At 39.7% G+C, this 16,219-nt stretch overlaps 2 protein-coding genes across 2 annotated transcripts; both read left to right on the top strand.

Moving 5' to 3' along the window:
• The first annotated feature begins 9,681 nt into the window (after window positions 1–9,681).
• LOC117689031 (uncharacterized protein F54H12.2-like) lies at window positions 9,682–11,064 on the top strand. The gene has a single exon (XM_034468613.2). It carries the CDS (start codon window positions 9,682–9,684, stop codon window positions 11,062–11,064), a length of 1,383 nt encoding a protein of 460 aa, XP_034324504.2.
• LOC117686302 (uncharacterized) lies at window positions 10,841–12,675 on the top strand. Its single transcript, XM_066073709.1, has one exon. It carries the CDS (start codon window positions 11,699–11,701, stop codon window positions 12,581–12,583), a length of 885 nt encoding a protein of 294 aa, XP_065929781.1. The 5' UTR covers window positions 10,841–11,698; the 3' UTR covers window positions 12,584–12,675.
• The last annotated feature ends 3,544 nt before the right edge of the window (window positions 12,676–16,219 follow it).

Here is a 16,219-nt window from a genome sequence, read left to right as displayed (position 1 = left end):
CCTTACAACGGTTACGAACTTTTTAGTGTGCCTGGACATTTGATTAAAAAATTGTATAAGTTGATTTAATATGTTTTGTGTTCTGAGTTAAAATGTGTTTTTTTATTTGAGTTATTATGTTAATAAAAATTGATTTACCAAAAAAATTTTTTTCTATGGTGTATCTTGAGTGCAAAAGAGTTAAAACCAATGATATGACGTCATAGCCACAGCGCGTGCTGAAACTGTCGATTTCAAGGTACTTGAACTATTGTGAACTCTGATTTCCTAGACAACTGTCATTTAGTTGGGTTGAAACTCCGCCCCTTTTGTTAAGCTCCGCCTTCTTATCGTAAATAGCGGCGTTTTCTATCCCCGCACTTCACTAGTTACCTAGTATTTGCAACAATCACGCTTAAAGATGGAATCTACCACAACAGTACATGTTAGCCATAGCTACCCGCGGTTATTCACCAGGCAGGTGATAGAACTCTGGGATTACCAGTGGAACCCGGTTCGGCAGCAGTACGAACGGGTGTGTTTTAGGCCGCTACACCTTTTCGAGGATGAGGCGAATCCCCAGGACCCCTCGGATGGAGAGTTTTTTCGACCTAACCCCATCATGGTGAGTGAGCTGCCTGAGAACGTCCAGCGGAGGATGCCGGATGCTACTAGACCGGCAGCTATTGTGCCCCCAGCCAGACCGCCGCCACCCAACTTTGGAGAAGCAGGACCCGCCATTATTCCTGTTCCGGTGAGCCAGCCAGCGGTGAGACAGCCAGCGGCGAGACAGGCAGCCGTGATTGAGTCGCCAGCCAGTCCAGATCCGTCGGAGCCCTATTCTCCTACGGATACGCCTACGAAAAGGATACCTCCCTCCCCGCCGCCATTTTCTCCGAACCGGCTCCACTGCGACCGGTCTTACTTTGTGGCCCGCCAAGATCACCAGTTTGGTTTGCCAGTGTCCTGTCCTGACAATCAGCCAGTAAGACCAGCGGGGCCCTTTTCCCCGGCGAATCCGCCCCTCCAGCCCGCTCCGCAGCCTAGGACCCCATTCCGGAGGAGAGCGCCATCGCCCCCATCGCCCCCCCGAGCTATCGGACGTGGAAGAGGAGGGCCGTATCCTGTTGGGCGAGGAAGACCCCGTCCCAGCAACCCTTTGGCGGATACGAGGCCCCGTGGACTCACTCCTTCCCAGCAGTCCGCCTTTGTTCGGGCCAGGAATCTGTTCCGGGATTTTATCCCGAACATTGAGCCACCCATGGTGAGAACCTTCCCGGGACCTTCGGTGCAGCCTCCCAGGACCCCGTCTCCGCCTGAGCCTCCCAGGACCCCGTCTCCGCCTGAGCCTCCCAGGACCCCGTCTCCGCCTCTTCTTGCCGTTCCGGTATCCAGGACCCCGTCTCCAGATATATTTCTGGAGTTGTATCAGCACGGGCGCCACCCCATCGATGACCGCAGCCACCTTACCATCATTCCGAGCTGGGCGGTCAAGGCTGAGAAAGAACTGACTGGAGAATGTGTCATCTGCTACGGGGAGCGGGAGCATCTCCAGATTCGCTGCCAGAACTGTGGGACGATGCGGGTGTGTTGCATATGCGTGGTAGGGGTCTACCAATCCATTAACCCTTGCCCCATGTGCAGATACCGGGGAGAGTTTTGAGAGCCCAGCAGCAGCACCATCCATCAGTTTTCCAGGCAGGCTAATTCCATCTAGCCCCAACGGCCCTTTTCAGGGCCACCCATATTTTTCGAAAAGATGCTATCTAGTACAGTACAATAGAAACAAAATATGAAATAAAACATGAAACACCAGTCACATTTCCCTCATACCCAATCATGTATTCTTACGATTCACTCTCTCCTTTTCAATTGAAACACGAATTTACTATGGTGGTAGCGGGTCCTTCAAAATCGGGGAAAACAGAATTTGTAAAAAACTTAATATTAAATAAACATTGGATCTCCCCTCCCCCAGACAGAATAGTTTGGTGTTATCGAGAATGGCAACCTGCCTATGAAAGTTTAAAAGATCAAGTTAAGTTTATTCGCGATATACCAGAAAACGACGAGGAATTAGTGAGTGATTTTAGCCTACGCCACCTTTTAATTTTTGATGATATGATGGGGGGGGGAAAGCCATCGAATCTATTGTCGATTGGTTTACTCGCAAAGCTCATCACCGTAACACCAGTGTGATTTACATTACTCAAAATGTATTTGATCGAGCCGTTCAACACCGGACGATTAGTTTGAATACTCATTACATGGTGTTGTTTAAAAATCCCAGAGACAAATCTCAAATCACGGTTTTGAGTCGACAAATAGATATGCCTAATTTAATGTCAGCTTATTTAGATGCTACTCGCATGCCTCACGGATATCTGTTAGTAGATTTGAGTCCACAGACTCCCGATGAATTGAGATTGAGAAGTCAAATGTTTGAGAATTTAGTGGTGTATATGCCAAGAGAAATATAAATAAAAGGTCACGTACGATTTATATCATTTTGACTTGGAACATCATGGCAGGACAAAAGAAAATTTTGAGACTCCTGAAACTTTTGCAGGGAGAAAGAGATCCAGAAAAGAGACAAGAGATCATCGAGTTAAGTCGTAAGACTTTATTGAAATGGTTTTTGATTGGGGCTAAGAATTTGCTGAAAGGGACTATTCCTATCGATAAGCAAACTCAACGTTTTATCGATAAACATCGAGAAGATTTGAGCGTCATTGCTAATAAACATGTCAATGATGATAATAGATTAAAAGCGATTTTGAAACGAGGAGGTGCTGGATTTTTAGGCGGGGTGATCATTCGTCACTTGTTGAAATGGAATCTGAGTAAAGAGAGAATTGCTAAACCTAGAAAGAGTAAAGCAAAGAGTAAATCAAAGAAGAAAATAACACAGAAATTAAATATAAAAGATTTTGTAAAAACTCCTCCTCTGAGAAAAGACTTACCTGATTGGATTCAGGAGCAAGTAGATTTACATCGACAAGATCAAACAGGTCAAAATCAAGATCTGATAGATCAGATAGATGAATATCAAGAGGTAGCCCCTCCTGAGCCTAAGAAAAAGAAAAGGGGAAAGAGAGAGAAATTGATTGTTAAATTTCCTTTTAAGAAAAGAATGCCTAAAATTCCTTTGGATAAAATAACTAGAACTCCTGGGGGTAAGATGCAATTGATGGTTAGATTGCCTTATCAGAACCCCACCCCTGGAAGCCCTGCAAGTCTTGTAACCCCTAATGTATCTTATCAAGATGAAGATTTAGATGCTACTCTCCCTTACGTGGACGATAAAGCCGTTCAGATAATGGATAGGGCTATGACAGGACCCATAGGAGCTGCTAGAACCAGTGACAATATATTGACGTCTACCCCCACAAGATCTTCTCCGTCACCCTCATTATTTCATCAGATTCTTCCGTTCTCCCCTTTAACGGGACCTGTATCTCCTGAAGTGCCTGTTGCCTCTAGCCCTAAGCGTAGACCCTCTCTGAAATTGAAAAAAGCCAAAGATCCTTTTGCGGGGTTAAAAAAACCATGGGAGAAAGTTTATGATCCTGATCCGGTGAATAAAGGATTGAAAGGTTTAAAATATGTTTGCCCTCACGATGGTGTTGGATTCCGATTGAAAGAAAATTACGATCGTCATATGGCTACTGCTCATCTTCCTTCTATCAGTACCTTTTTGAATAGATAAAAAAAAATTCCCTATAAAAGACGTTTAAAAAAGAGATTTTTATCAGTTTTTCATCATGGCTTCAGATATGAAGAAGAAAAAGAAGAATACGTCTTGTGAATGCCGGTTGAGACCTCACATGCCTATGTTTCAAGTCTTAGTGTCTCCTGAAACCTCAGGGAAATTAAGAAATGAAGTGTTAAAAAATTGCAGTGGTGATTGCATTCATAAAATTTGTGAGGTTGTTTATAACCTATTAAAAGGTAACATTCCTTTGTCCCCTTCTCAGAAGCAAGAACTCTCTACTAAGAAGCACATCTTGAGAAAACTAGTCAAACCTCAGAGTAATAAAAAAAGAAGACAATTGTTGTTGAAACAAAAAGGAGGGTCTCTTCTTAATTTAGTTTTAAGGAAACTTTTACAAATTGTACCAAAATGAGTCGTAAAATGGTATTGGTTCCCGAGAGTATGTTATTGGAATTAAAAGGTAAATTACCTAAACCTCCCGAATTTGCTGCTGCTATTGGGTTAGGACAACAATTAGATCAGATTGAATCGAGAACAGATTTGACCCCTGAAGAAAAAGCAGCTCTGTATGGGCAACAATTATACCGGTATCGAAATTATTTAGCTCAAGCTCGTATTCAACAAAATCCTCTTGCTGCTGTCGCTGCTGCCGCTGCTGCTACCCCTACCCCTACTGCTGCCCCTGCTGATGGTGCCCCTGCTGCTGCTGCTGCTGCTGATGGAGCTGCTGCCCCCGATGATGCTACCCCTGCTGTTGCTGTTCCTAAAACCAGGGAAATGGATTCGCAAGTAATCAGAAGTGTTTCTAGTAAAATGCAAAGAAAAGCAGGGCTTCTTTTAGATCACCTTAAAAAATCTAATGTCATACAATGGAACGACGATGGAGAAATTAGTTATCGAGGAGAACCCATCCCTGGTTCTAATATCGTAGATTTAGTTACCAATACAATGAAAATTAAATCTAGTAGTAGGTTACCTCCACCGGCAGGTTCTAATGAATTTGCTCAAGCTTTGAAAGAAACCAAAGTCCCTAGAGAATATGTGGTAAATCCTAACGTTATAAAAGCTATGGAAAGACCGGGAAAAATCAGTACCCCTAGAACACCTAGAGCCCTTGCTCCCTTAAAAGAATATGATGATGAGGATGATGACACTGGATTTCACGATGCCTCTAGTATTACCCCTAGTAGTACTTTTATGACTCCTAAAAGAAAGAAAAAAAAAGTGACGACTTAGACTACGGTTTTTCTCCTGAACCCTCTGGTATTAGATGGGACGTCTTAAGAAAATAAAAAAAGGAGAGAATATTGACTCTGTGTTAGAAGATATTTATTATGATCCTAAAACAGGGTATGGCGGAGTACAGTCATTATATCGCCAATTACGGGCCAAAGGCTATTCTATTTCTTTATCTGAAATTAGAAAATGGCTCAAAGAACAAGAAGCTTATACTCTGCATAAACCCATAAAAAGAAAATTCATAAGAGGACAAACGAGAGTGACCGGTATCGACGAACAATGGCAATTAGATTTAGCAGATGTCTCTCAATTAAAAAAAGACAATGACGGTTATACTTTTTTATTGTGTGCTATTGATGTGTTATCTAAATATGCCTGGGTAGTACCCATAAAACAGAAATCGGGAAAAGAAATGATTCGGGGATTAAAGGAAATTATTAAACAAGACGGCAGACAACCTCTTCGCATTCAATCAGATCAAGGACGGGAATTTACCAACAAGGAATTTATAAGTGCTTTTAAATCCATTCATTTTTTTACTACCCGAAATGCAGAAACTAAAGCCAGTATCGTAGAACGATTTCAACGTACTCTGAAAGGAAGAATGTGGCGGTATTTCACTCGTCAAAAAACTCGACGTTATGTGGATATTTTACCCGATTTAGTATATGCTTATAATCACAGTTACCATCGAAGTATCAAGAGAGCTCCTGCTGAGGTCAATTCCTCCAATGTGTTAGAAGTGTGGAAAACATTGTACGATAAGAAAATAAGTCTTAAAAAACCTAAGTTTAAAGACGGAGATCGAGTGAGAATCAGTAAAGCTAAACGTACCTTTGAAAAAGGTTATTTACCGAATTGGACTCGAGAGATATTTAAAGTATCTCGTTTAATCCAGGAATCTGTACCTTATAGATATAAGGTAAAAGATTTTAACGGAGAAGAATTAGAAGGCACTTTTTACGAATCTGAATTACAGAAAGTGACTAAAAAAGACGAAGTCTATGAAGTGGATGAAATTTTAGGCTATAAAAAGGGACGGGTCGGAAAAAAATCCATTTCTCTTGTCAAAGTGAGTTGGAAGGGATATCCTTCCAGTTTTGATTCATGGATACCCCAATCGGATCTCATTCTTCCAAAATAGAACATTGGAAACTATGCTGTGGAAAAATACCTAGAGCTGAAATTATCTTTTTTGCTCAATTATTGATTTGTATTACTTTAATTATTGCCTCTATTGCAATGTTAGCCTTACACGATACGAATCGAGATTTCTGGATGGTTATTCTTAGCTCGGTCATGGGGTACATTATGCCCAGTCCCAGCCCTCCCAAGTCTAAACAGGAGCTACCATAACAATAACAACAACAAACAACACCTGACACCTGGGGTCCCTTATTGACGTCATTTAACCTTGAAAAAACCTCCATATAAAGAACACTCTGAGCTGTTATCGGCATACTGACCAAAATGAGTCGAAGATATCAATATCGCTGGAAAATTGAATGTGCCTACCACGGAAGAACAGACAAGAAGCCTTCTCACAAGGGAGAATGGCTACCTTCCAAGAGGGCCTGTTACAAAGATTTTTTAAAGGGGCGTGATTTAATGGAAGAGCATGATCAGGCTTATTTGTACAAGAGAGTCGTATTGCCTAAACACTTTCTGGTCTTTGGAAAAACCCAGTATAACCAGTACAAGTACAAAATAAAAGCAGCCTTTTACCGTCAGGACCCAATGTGGACCATGTACGAATCGAAATGGGGAAACCGACTGGGGAAAACTTTAATGGAATTGAAAAAATTTAGAAGAGCTGGATACTCTTATGTGGATTGTTGTGACCCTGTCGAGTACCTGTATATGAGAAAACCTTTTCCCCTTGAAAATCTTCCTCCCTTTGAACCCGCAGTCCAAAAAGAAGAAGAAGAAGAAAAGAATTTTCCCGAGATTGATGAAAAAGCCGCCCAGAAAATGGCGAGGGTCATGGAAGAGAAAAATGAAGACATGGATACGAAGTGAATGTTAAAAAACTTTCTCATGTTTAAAAAACTTTTTTTCTGAATTTGTGTTGTATGTTTGAATTAAAATTTGTTCATATATAAATAAACTTGTAATTTTATTTTTTATTCATTTTGAATTGATCATGGATGCAGGAGAAGGTTTTTTCATGACTTTACCCAGTGATGGGTCCCATAAAACATTTCCAGAAAATACTCTGGCCCAATTTAAAACGTTATTACCTCAAACCGTAGATTTAACGGCTGGTGAATGGGAAGTGGGTCTCACTGAAGTTCAATATGCCAGTAGTATTGAAAACATTTCAGAAAGCGAGGCCTATGTAGATGTACTCTTTGAAAACAAATATCAAAACATGATAGATAATCCAGACCAAGGCAAAACTGAGCGATTTAGAGAGGAACAATTAACGGCTGTAAATCTGAAAAATATCTTACCTATGACCGACTGGAAGGACTCTTTTTATAATAATAATTTTAAGAAAAGCGATGATAATAAAAAAATCCCACCCGAGGATACGAAAATGACCATTCATAGAATTTTTTTTAAAAGTGGAGAGTATGCTAATGTTGACGAACTGATTAATGAAATCAATCTGGGTCTGCAACGAACGTTTAGAAGACTGTGGATACAGTGTGGTGGCGGTGTTCCACAACAAAGATTGACAAAAGATCAGCTATTAAATTTAAGTGCAGACGAGGCAAGAAAAACATTAGCTAAACAAACAGAAAAAATAGAAGAGAGAATACTATCTAACAATAACCTGCAGTTGTTTCACGACAAGACTTTTGACCGATTAGAGTATCATATCAATGGAAGGAAATTACGTGAAGAATGCCTTTTTGCCATTCGTTTTCCTATCTCCTTAGCTTATAAATTTGGATTTGATGATGCTGCTCTTTTTCTTGAAAGTAACCATGACGTTGGCAAATTTATTGCTTTAGCTACAATGTACAATCATGCTGATGGAAAGAAAGATGTAGAGTTAGGGGCTGGTCATACCAAATGGATCAACGTGGCTTATCATCCTCGTTACAGCCTTGACTTATCAGTAAACCTGAAACAATTATTCATTTACTGCGACATCGTAGAACCCCAGATCGTAGGATCTAATCAATTAAAATTGCTGAGAGTGGTCCCCATCAACGCAAGTTACCCCCCAAGTTGGGATCAATACCAATTTACGTGGGAACCCAGAAGAGTAGAATATTTGAAATTGAGTAAGAAACATTTTGACACGATTGAAATTCAGATCAGAACTCCTTTAGGAGCCGTATTTCCTTTTTTAAGTGGAAGAACGGTGGTAAAACTTCATTTTAAAAAAGCCTTTTAAACATGGAGCTGTGGATTCTGATTGTTACTCTAACAGTATCGACAATTTTGATATTTAGTTGGTGTATTGAATGTATCAGACGATACTGAGAGTATATAAATAGAGAGATATTTATGATTTGACCTCATTATCAATCAACATGGCCTATAGACATAGACGAAGAAGAAGGAGGGGTCAGAAAGGAGGATTTGTACAATTTATGCCAGCTCTAATGAGTGCTCTTGCCCCCACGGTAGCAGGAATGGCACTTTCTAGAATTTCTTCATTACTCCCTCAACGAGGGAGAGGAAGAAGAATAGTAGCAAGAAGATACAGACATAGAAACAGACCCTAATTCAAAATGATATAAAAAGAGAAATCACTAAGTATATTTTTCAGTCTTGATGGATGTTTATAGCGGCTTATTACACCAAAGAGGTCACGGAGGCTTAGGTACTCTCCTTAAATTAGGAGGGTCCGTAGCGGCCAGTGCCTTAGCACCTCTCGTCGGAGATTTTGTTGGAGGTTTGATAAGAAAGAAAAAAAACAAACAAACGGGCCAAGGTTTCGTGACTGATGCCCTAAAACAAGGTTTTAACGTCAGTAAAAATGCTTTTTTACGTGGGGTAGGAGTCAGAGATGCCATAGCTCAAGGCCTGAACACCAGTAAAAATACCATTTTACATAATTTAAGAGTCAGGAGTAGTAATAGACTTAAAAATATTGCTATTCCTTTAGCCGATAGTCTTCTAAGACAAAAACTTCCCCTTATGGGATCTCCTATCATAGGTTCATTGCTTAGTAGTAAAGTGATACCAATGATAAAAAATAAGCTAGACTCAGCTATTGAGCGAAGAGTTAATCTCTTAATGCCAAATCAATGGGGTAGTGGAACAAGAAGAAGAAGAAGAAGAAGAAAACAAAGAGGCGAAGGAGTAGTCAGTGACCTAGTCAAAGGAGGAATTAAACAACTCCCTAAATTATTAAAAAAGGGGACTCAAGCCCTATTGAAAAGAGGAATTAAAAAAGGAATAAAAAAAGGAATTCAAAGAGGCGCTCAAAAAATCATTAAAGAAGGAACTAAACAAGCGATACAGACTGCTGCTAAAACAGGCATAGATGTCCTGAAAGGAAAAAATATCAAAGAAGCGGGTGTTGCCCGAGCCATAGAAGGCATTCAAAAAGCAGAAAAAAATTTAGAGAAAACAATTCTAGCGAAGGGAGGACCTACTAAAAAAAGAAAAAGAACAATAAAAGTGGGAACAGGTAAAAAAGCAAGACTCATGGATATTTTTGACTGACCAATGCCCCCCCTATAAAAAGAGAGTCAGACCCCTCACCCTAGACAGTCGAGTACCTTAATTCAAAAGTCACACACACACTTTTTTAAGCTTCAAAAATGATGCACAGAGAGTCATGCATGTGTGGGATGGACAATTTAGAATTGTTCCAGGTTCCCCCCACCAACATAGCCTTGGAAGAATCGAAATGGATGGAATATTATCCCATTTCCAGTACCCTCGATTCCGATACAGCTCCCATTGAATTCGATATTCAGGGACAGGGAGACGAATACATAGATCTCTCACAGACTTATTTACAAATAGTTTGTAAATTCACGAAAGCCGATGGCGGTAATTTAACGGGAGTAAATGGAATATCCACTCCCGTGAATAACATCATACATTCTTTGTTCTCAGAAATCGATCTCACTCTGAATGGTAAAATCGTTACCCCAGGAACAGATACCTATCCTTACAAAGCCTATTTAGAGAAATTACTTTCTTACAGACCCGAAACCTTAGACTCTCAAATGTCTGCTTGCAGTCTGTGGGAAAAAGACACGGCAGGAAAAATGGATGATTTAGATATAGCGAATGCAGGTCTAGGTAAAAATGAATATACTGTGGCTGGTGACAAAATCACCATAACTGCTGCAAATATGGCACTGACCTATCCAGCCGGTTCTGAAAACGACGGGTTGAGAAAGCGCCACAATGTCATCAACGACGGCAAAAAGATTACTTTAATCGATCGTCTGTATCTAGATCTCTTTCAACAGGACAAATTCATTCCCAACGGAGTAGATATTCGTTTGAGATTTAACCGAACAAAGTCTGATTTTTACATGATGACTAAGGCAGGGAGTACAGGAAAAATAAAACTTCTGAACGTGTTACTGTGGGTCAGAAAAGTCAGACCTACTGCAGCCGTGTTGAATACTATCAACGAGAGGTTGAACGTAGAAACGGCCAAGTATCCCCTAAGACGGGTAGACGTTAAAACGTTCACCATTCCTACAGGAACCCAATCCAAAATCAGCGATCATCTGTTTCAAGGGCAAATGCCAAAACGAATCGTTTTGGGTCTGGTAGCTAATGACGCTTTCAATGGCACTAGTACTAAAAACCCGTTCAATTTCAAAAACGCCAAAGTCAAAAGATTAGATGTCACCATCAACGGAGAAACCATCAGTACCCGACCCTATGAGCCGGATTTCGCTAACGACTTGTATCTCAGATCTTACTTGAGTCTGTATCAAGGACTGGGAAAATTCGGTGCCGATTGGGCCCCAGGAATTAGTTTCGACGAGTATAAAGACGGCTACACCTTGTGGTGTATAGATTTCACCAAAGATCAGGAGGCACAGCTAGACAAGTTTCATCTGATTGAAACAGGAAATTTGAGAATCGAAATTCAATTTGCAGAAAACACGACAGAAACTCTGAATTGTTTAGTCTACGCTGAATTTGATAACGTGCTAGAAATCAACAAACAAAGAGAAGTCAGCACTGATTATTAATGGATACCTATCAATTGAAAAAAGTCTTAAAGGCAGATTTAGGATCTTCTTTTGCAGGTGTCTATGCTCTTGATATCATTCCTAAACATTTAAATTTTAAAGAAAAAGCCATGGTCATAAACACAGATCCTCAAGATCAACCGGGAGCTCATTGGGTGTGTTTATATTTAGACGGAGATACGATCGAATATTTCGATTCTTATGGATTTCCCCCCTTGTATAAGGAAATTCAAGAATTTATTGAAAGAAACAGTCATCACATGATATATAATGGAAGGCGTTATCAAGATTTTACAAGTAAAGTGTGCGGGGAATATTGTGTCTATTTTTTACATCATCGTCATAGAAGAGGCCGTAAAGTATTAAAACAATTATTTCCTAAACACTGGACACCAAAACAAACAGATCGCTACGTGAGACAATGGTTCAATGAAAACTATAAAAAGCCTAAAACGCACAAAGGTCAATGCTGTAAGAGTTACGATCAGACTTGGCAAGAGAGGGCACCTAGTTCAGCTCGTGAATGAAACACCTGGCTGTGACACGTCACGTAGTCCAGTACCGAGAAACAAACTACTTTCGTTATTGAGAGGATATAAAAAGACAGCTCAAATCATTATTCGTCACAATTTTCATGGGGAAGTGCCACAGTAAAGTAAAACGCAACAATAAAATGGAAGGAGAGATAAGAGCTATAATCGCGGTACCCTTAGCGGACGGCGGTGTTGGATACATGATGCCAAAAGTCGAATGTCCTCCCTCAATATTTGAACCGATGGAAGTAGAGAAGATGGAACCAGAGAAACTTTATTTGATAAAAAAGGAGGAAGAAAAAGAGAAAGAAGGAGAGAAGGAAGAAGAGAAGGAGGAAGAAAGAGAGAAAGAAGAAGAAGAAGAAGAAAAGAAAGAAGGAGAAGAAAGAGAGAAAGAAGAAGAAGAAACAGAGAAAGAAGAAGAAACAGATGAGGAGGAAATAGAAGAAGAAGGAAAAGAGGCGGAGACAGAAATTTTCCTGGTGAGCAGTAAAATGGAGGAGGGAACTGATCAAACCCCCTTAGAAGTGGTCGCATCCGATTTCCAAGAAATATTAAATGATCTCACTGGTACTGAAGAGGACGGTGACTGGAACGAGATGCAATGGATGGGAGAAGAAATCGACACGGACAAATTGGTAGAGAACATGAGTCAACAGGAGCTGGAGGAAATCGAGGGAGCCAAAGCAGACAAAGTAAGCGGGGTTTACAAAATTTGTACGGATTACGGGAAAGCCAAAGAAGAATTGACGGGATTATGGCTGAATTGCGAAACATACAGCAAAATGGTCAACCGTTTGGCAGGAGAGAAAAGAAAAAGAGAAGAGGAAATTGAAGAAGAAGAAAGAAGTAGGAAAAAACTACGAATTGCTAAAAAACAATTACTCTACCAGTCTTACCTGAAAATGAAAATGCTTGGGAACAACAAAGAACTCCTGAAACTGCTCCAAGTCTGCAGAGTCATGGAAAGAATTAAAAATATGTGAAATCCGTGTGAAATCCGTGTGAGAAAAAAAATCAATCTGTGTATATATGTGAAGTTTTTTTGGATTCTTTAATCATTAATGGTAAATATGTTTTTTTCTCATTACTAAATGTCTTTCAAAAAAATCATGTAAATATGTTGTATGTTTGTTTGCTGAGTTTTCCAATTAAAAGTTTTTTTGCATTTGAAATCCATTGTTTATTATTTTATCATATATAAAGAGGACTCTGGTCCTAAGAAAAAAACAAGAGGTGATATTTTTTCATATATTTTATTCGAACAAACAAGTTTAATAACCAAAAGGAAGAGTCTTAAAATCATCAATGATCTGCCGTTTATCATATACAATTTGATATTTCTTAGTAAAATGTTTGGTCAATAATTCATGTCTCTTGGTTCTCTGGATTTTATGAGGATAAGTGACCGTCACTTCATCCAATTCTTTAAAAATCATTTTCTCTAAAGCCTTCATGGTTACGATTTGAGAAGCTCGATGATTCAAAGTAAGGCCTTTGACTTTTTGCACGCTTTTTCCAGTATCTGTTTCAAACGCATAATTCTTAGGGCCACCAGACATGAATTTGGTAATATGACCTCCCTCCAATTCGTCGGTCCATCCTCCTAAACTATTGACTATAGTAGGATTATACAACCCTTCTACGTGTTGATAAATAATACTGTCGGTATCGAAATAAAGAACCCGATCTCCTAATTTTTCTAAGGTGTCGTATAAATGTAAACGAGCATGAGCAGTAGTAAAAGCAGCTAACACCACGTTTCCAAAGGGGCAGTCTTCGATGAAATCTTGTTTTTCCAGATAATTAATCAAAATCAAATCTCGTTCGGGTTGTTCTAAGTTGTTTAATAACTCAACTCCTTTGATTTCAAGAGTGCTGTCCTGTAACATTCTCGTCAATTGTTCTTCTTCTTTCAAATATTCAATTTTAGGTAATTGAAGGCGCTGAGCAAATTTTCCCCACAAGCAATTCAAAAATAACTTGGCAATAGTTCGTTTCACGGGATTTTTCTCGATTTCTATAGGGTTCAACATCAATTTCTCTCGATCAAATATGTCGCGGATGTAAGCTACCCGTTGTTCCTCGGTCTCGCAATCGGGGGGATATCCAGAGGCTTCCTGTTTGATTTTCAAAAACGTGTCAATGTAACTGCGAAAGAGATCCTGACTTTTTTCTGGAAAATGCCACACTTCGTAAATTTTCTTTAACTGGTATCCGCATTCTAAGGCTTTTTGAAGTTCGCTAGTCACCCAAGTTCCGGTGATACAGCGTTCAGAATCTGTATGCTGACAGCGATACTGAGGATCTTGACAAAGTTTTTGGGCACAAGTACGACATAAGGGAAACAATAATTTTCCTCCGGTACGATAGGGTAAAACGGGATGATAGAGACCCCGAGGGGGTAAAACCTGACATTGAATCAACCCGAAATAATTAGAAATCTCCTCAAAATTCTCCGTGATGATTTCTGGATGACCCATGGGAAAAGGTCTATGTTTCAAAACAAAAGGATATAAAGAACAAACGTCTACATATCTCATGTCTCCCTCGGTACAAAATAAACGCGTGGCATTGGTGCGCCCCCCATACAAAGCTTCCCTAGGATTCAAAGGATCTTGAAAATTTAAATTGCCCACAAACTCTTGCAATTCAAAATTATTTTTCATTTCCAAATCAAAATCGTGTTCCCAAATAGAAACTACTTTATACCCCTGTTCTCTCAAATGATGTTCTCTAATTAAAGTCTGTTCGTACAACGTCCCGTAAGTACAATCGACTCGATGAGGATGATTTTCATTCTGTAAATCAGAATGACATTGAGGGCAACCGTGCCAGTAACATCCATGAAATTCGTACACGGTATTCGATTCTGGATCGTACCCGTCTACGGTATAGGGCCCTAAATTTATTTCTCCCCCATTTTTAGCATGATAAATCCTCCGCCCGTCTCGACTCATCCAAGCTAACCATCGACAAGCTTTCATTGAAAATTGTCGGGCTGGGTCGTATCCCAAATTCGGTATGATGGCAATACTGTCTTCCGGCATGAATCCTCTTCGATAGGCTAAATTAGCAGTACTGGCAAAAGTAATGGCTTCTTGAAAAGGATTGACTTGTACCAAACTCTGTATGGTCTTTCTAAATTGAGCGCAACATCGTTGTAAAATGTCTACGTCAGAGATACAGTTATCTACGAATTCTTTTTGAAAATCAAACAATTTGCCTTCTTGTTGCCGATACCAATCATAAAACGCTTTTCGTCCAGAACAAGTCATGTCGTCAGGATTGTAATAAGAAGCGGGGGGATAGGGACCCACATAATTCTGATTTTGCTCCGTATTAAAAAAATGGGGAAAATATCCTTTCTTCATTTCCTCAAATCCAAAAGCCGAAGGCATTTTTGATAAAGCAAAAGGCAAATAATTATAAGAATCTATAAATTTCAAACCAAGAACTTCCATCGATAAAATCTTAGTTCCGTTCATGATCACCGAGGGAGTTATGCATGCAGTATGCACCAAATAATTCAAAATAAATTGCCCATCGTATCCCTTGAAATTGTGAGCTATGACAATGGCCCCTTCGTGCAAAAGCTGAGATTGACTTTTTTGTGTAGCGTGAGGCTGGGCCTGAAAAAGCCATTCCATGAATTGTTTCAAAGTTTCAGAACCACGAAACAAATGGCGTCGAGGGCCTAAATGTTCACAGTGAGAACAGGGCTGATCTACCTTTAAATGATCACAATACTGACACACACGATGAGCTACACATAAATTAGGGACGTGAGTTCCATTTTCTTGAGTACATTCAAAATCAAAATAAATGTACATTTGAAGTTTTTTCCCTCTCTCTTTCAGAGTAGGTTTGACTTGAACAAAACATTGGTGATCTTTCTCGACCGTTTCTCTACAAATCTTACACCATTTTCCGTCCCCACATTTGTGATAAGGGAGTAACTTTTTACTCATCCATTTTTGACAGTGAGAACATCGATCCATTAAACTGCATACACTAGTTTCAGAGTTTTTACTGTAAGACTCTAAATGTCTCTGATAACAAATCTTGCTTTTAAAATACCCCTTACAATCAGAACAAACAATGCTACTCCCATCGGAAATACATGGGGTGTCCCCCAAACAAAAAGAACAAAGGTAAGGACATTTGACTCTATGATCTTCAATGTGACTATATCCTACATCGCAATAATCGCAGTAATATTGCTTTTCGGTCAATCCAGGCATAGACAAAATAGTATCATAGTGTTCATCATTCAACAAAACATTCAAACATTTTCCATTTCCTTTTCCTTTGTAAATAGCCTCTAATTTCAGTCGAGAAGAGACCGTTTTAAATTGAAATATTTTCAATCGATATTCAGGAAGCAATACTTCTTGTAACTTGTTCCATTCCAAGGGACCGCAGGGCAAATTAGCATCACAATGAGCTTTTTTCATCAACTCTAAAGCTTCTTTTTTCTGCTGGGGGGAAAGAATATCATTCCTTTTAATACGATCCCACTGTTTTTTCCAACGGGGCAATTCCAAGGGATCCGAGGGGCGCTGGCTGTGTAACCGAGCTACAACAATAGCTCGAGGGAGACAGAGATGATCACCTACATT

This window comes from Magallana gigas, chromosome 10 (assembly GCF_963853765.1).
Source record: "Magallana gigas chromosome 10, xbMagGiga1.1, whole genome shotgun sequence".
Taxonomy (NCBI): domain Eukaryota; kingdom Metazoa; phylum Mollusca; class Bivalvia; order Ostreida; family Ostreidae; genus Magallana; species Magallana gigas.
Note: the sequence above shows the minus strand (reverse complement) of the source record. Positions and strands in the feature narration are given on the sequence as shown.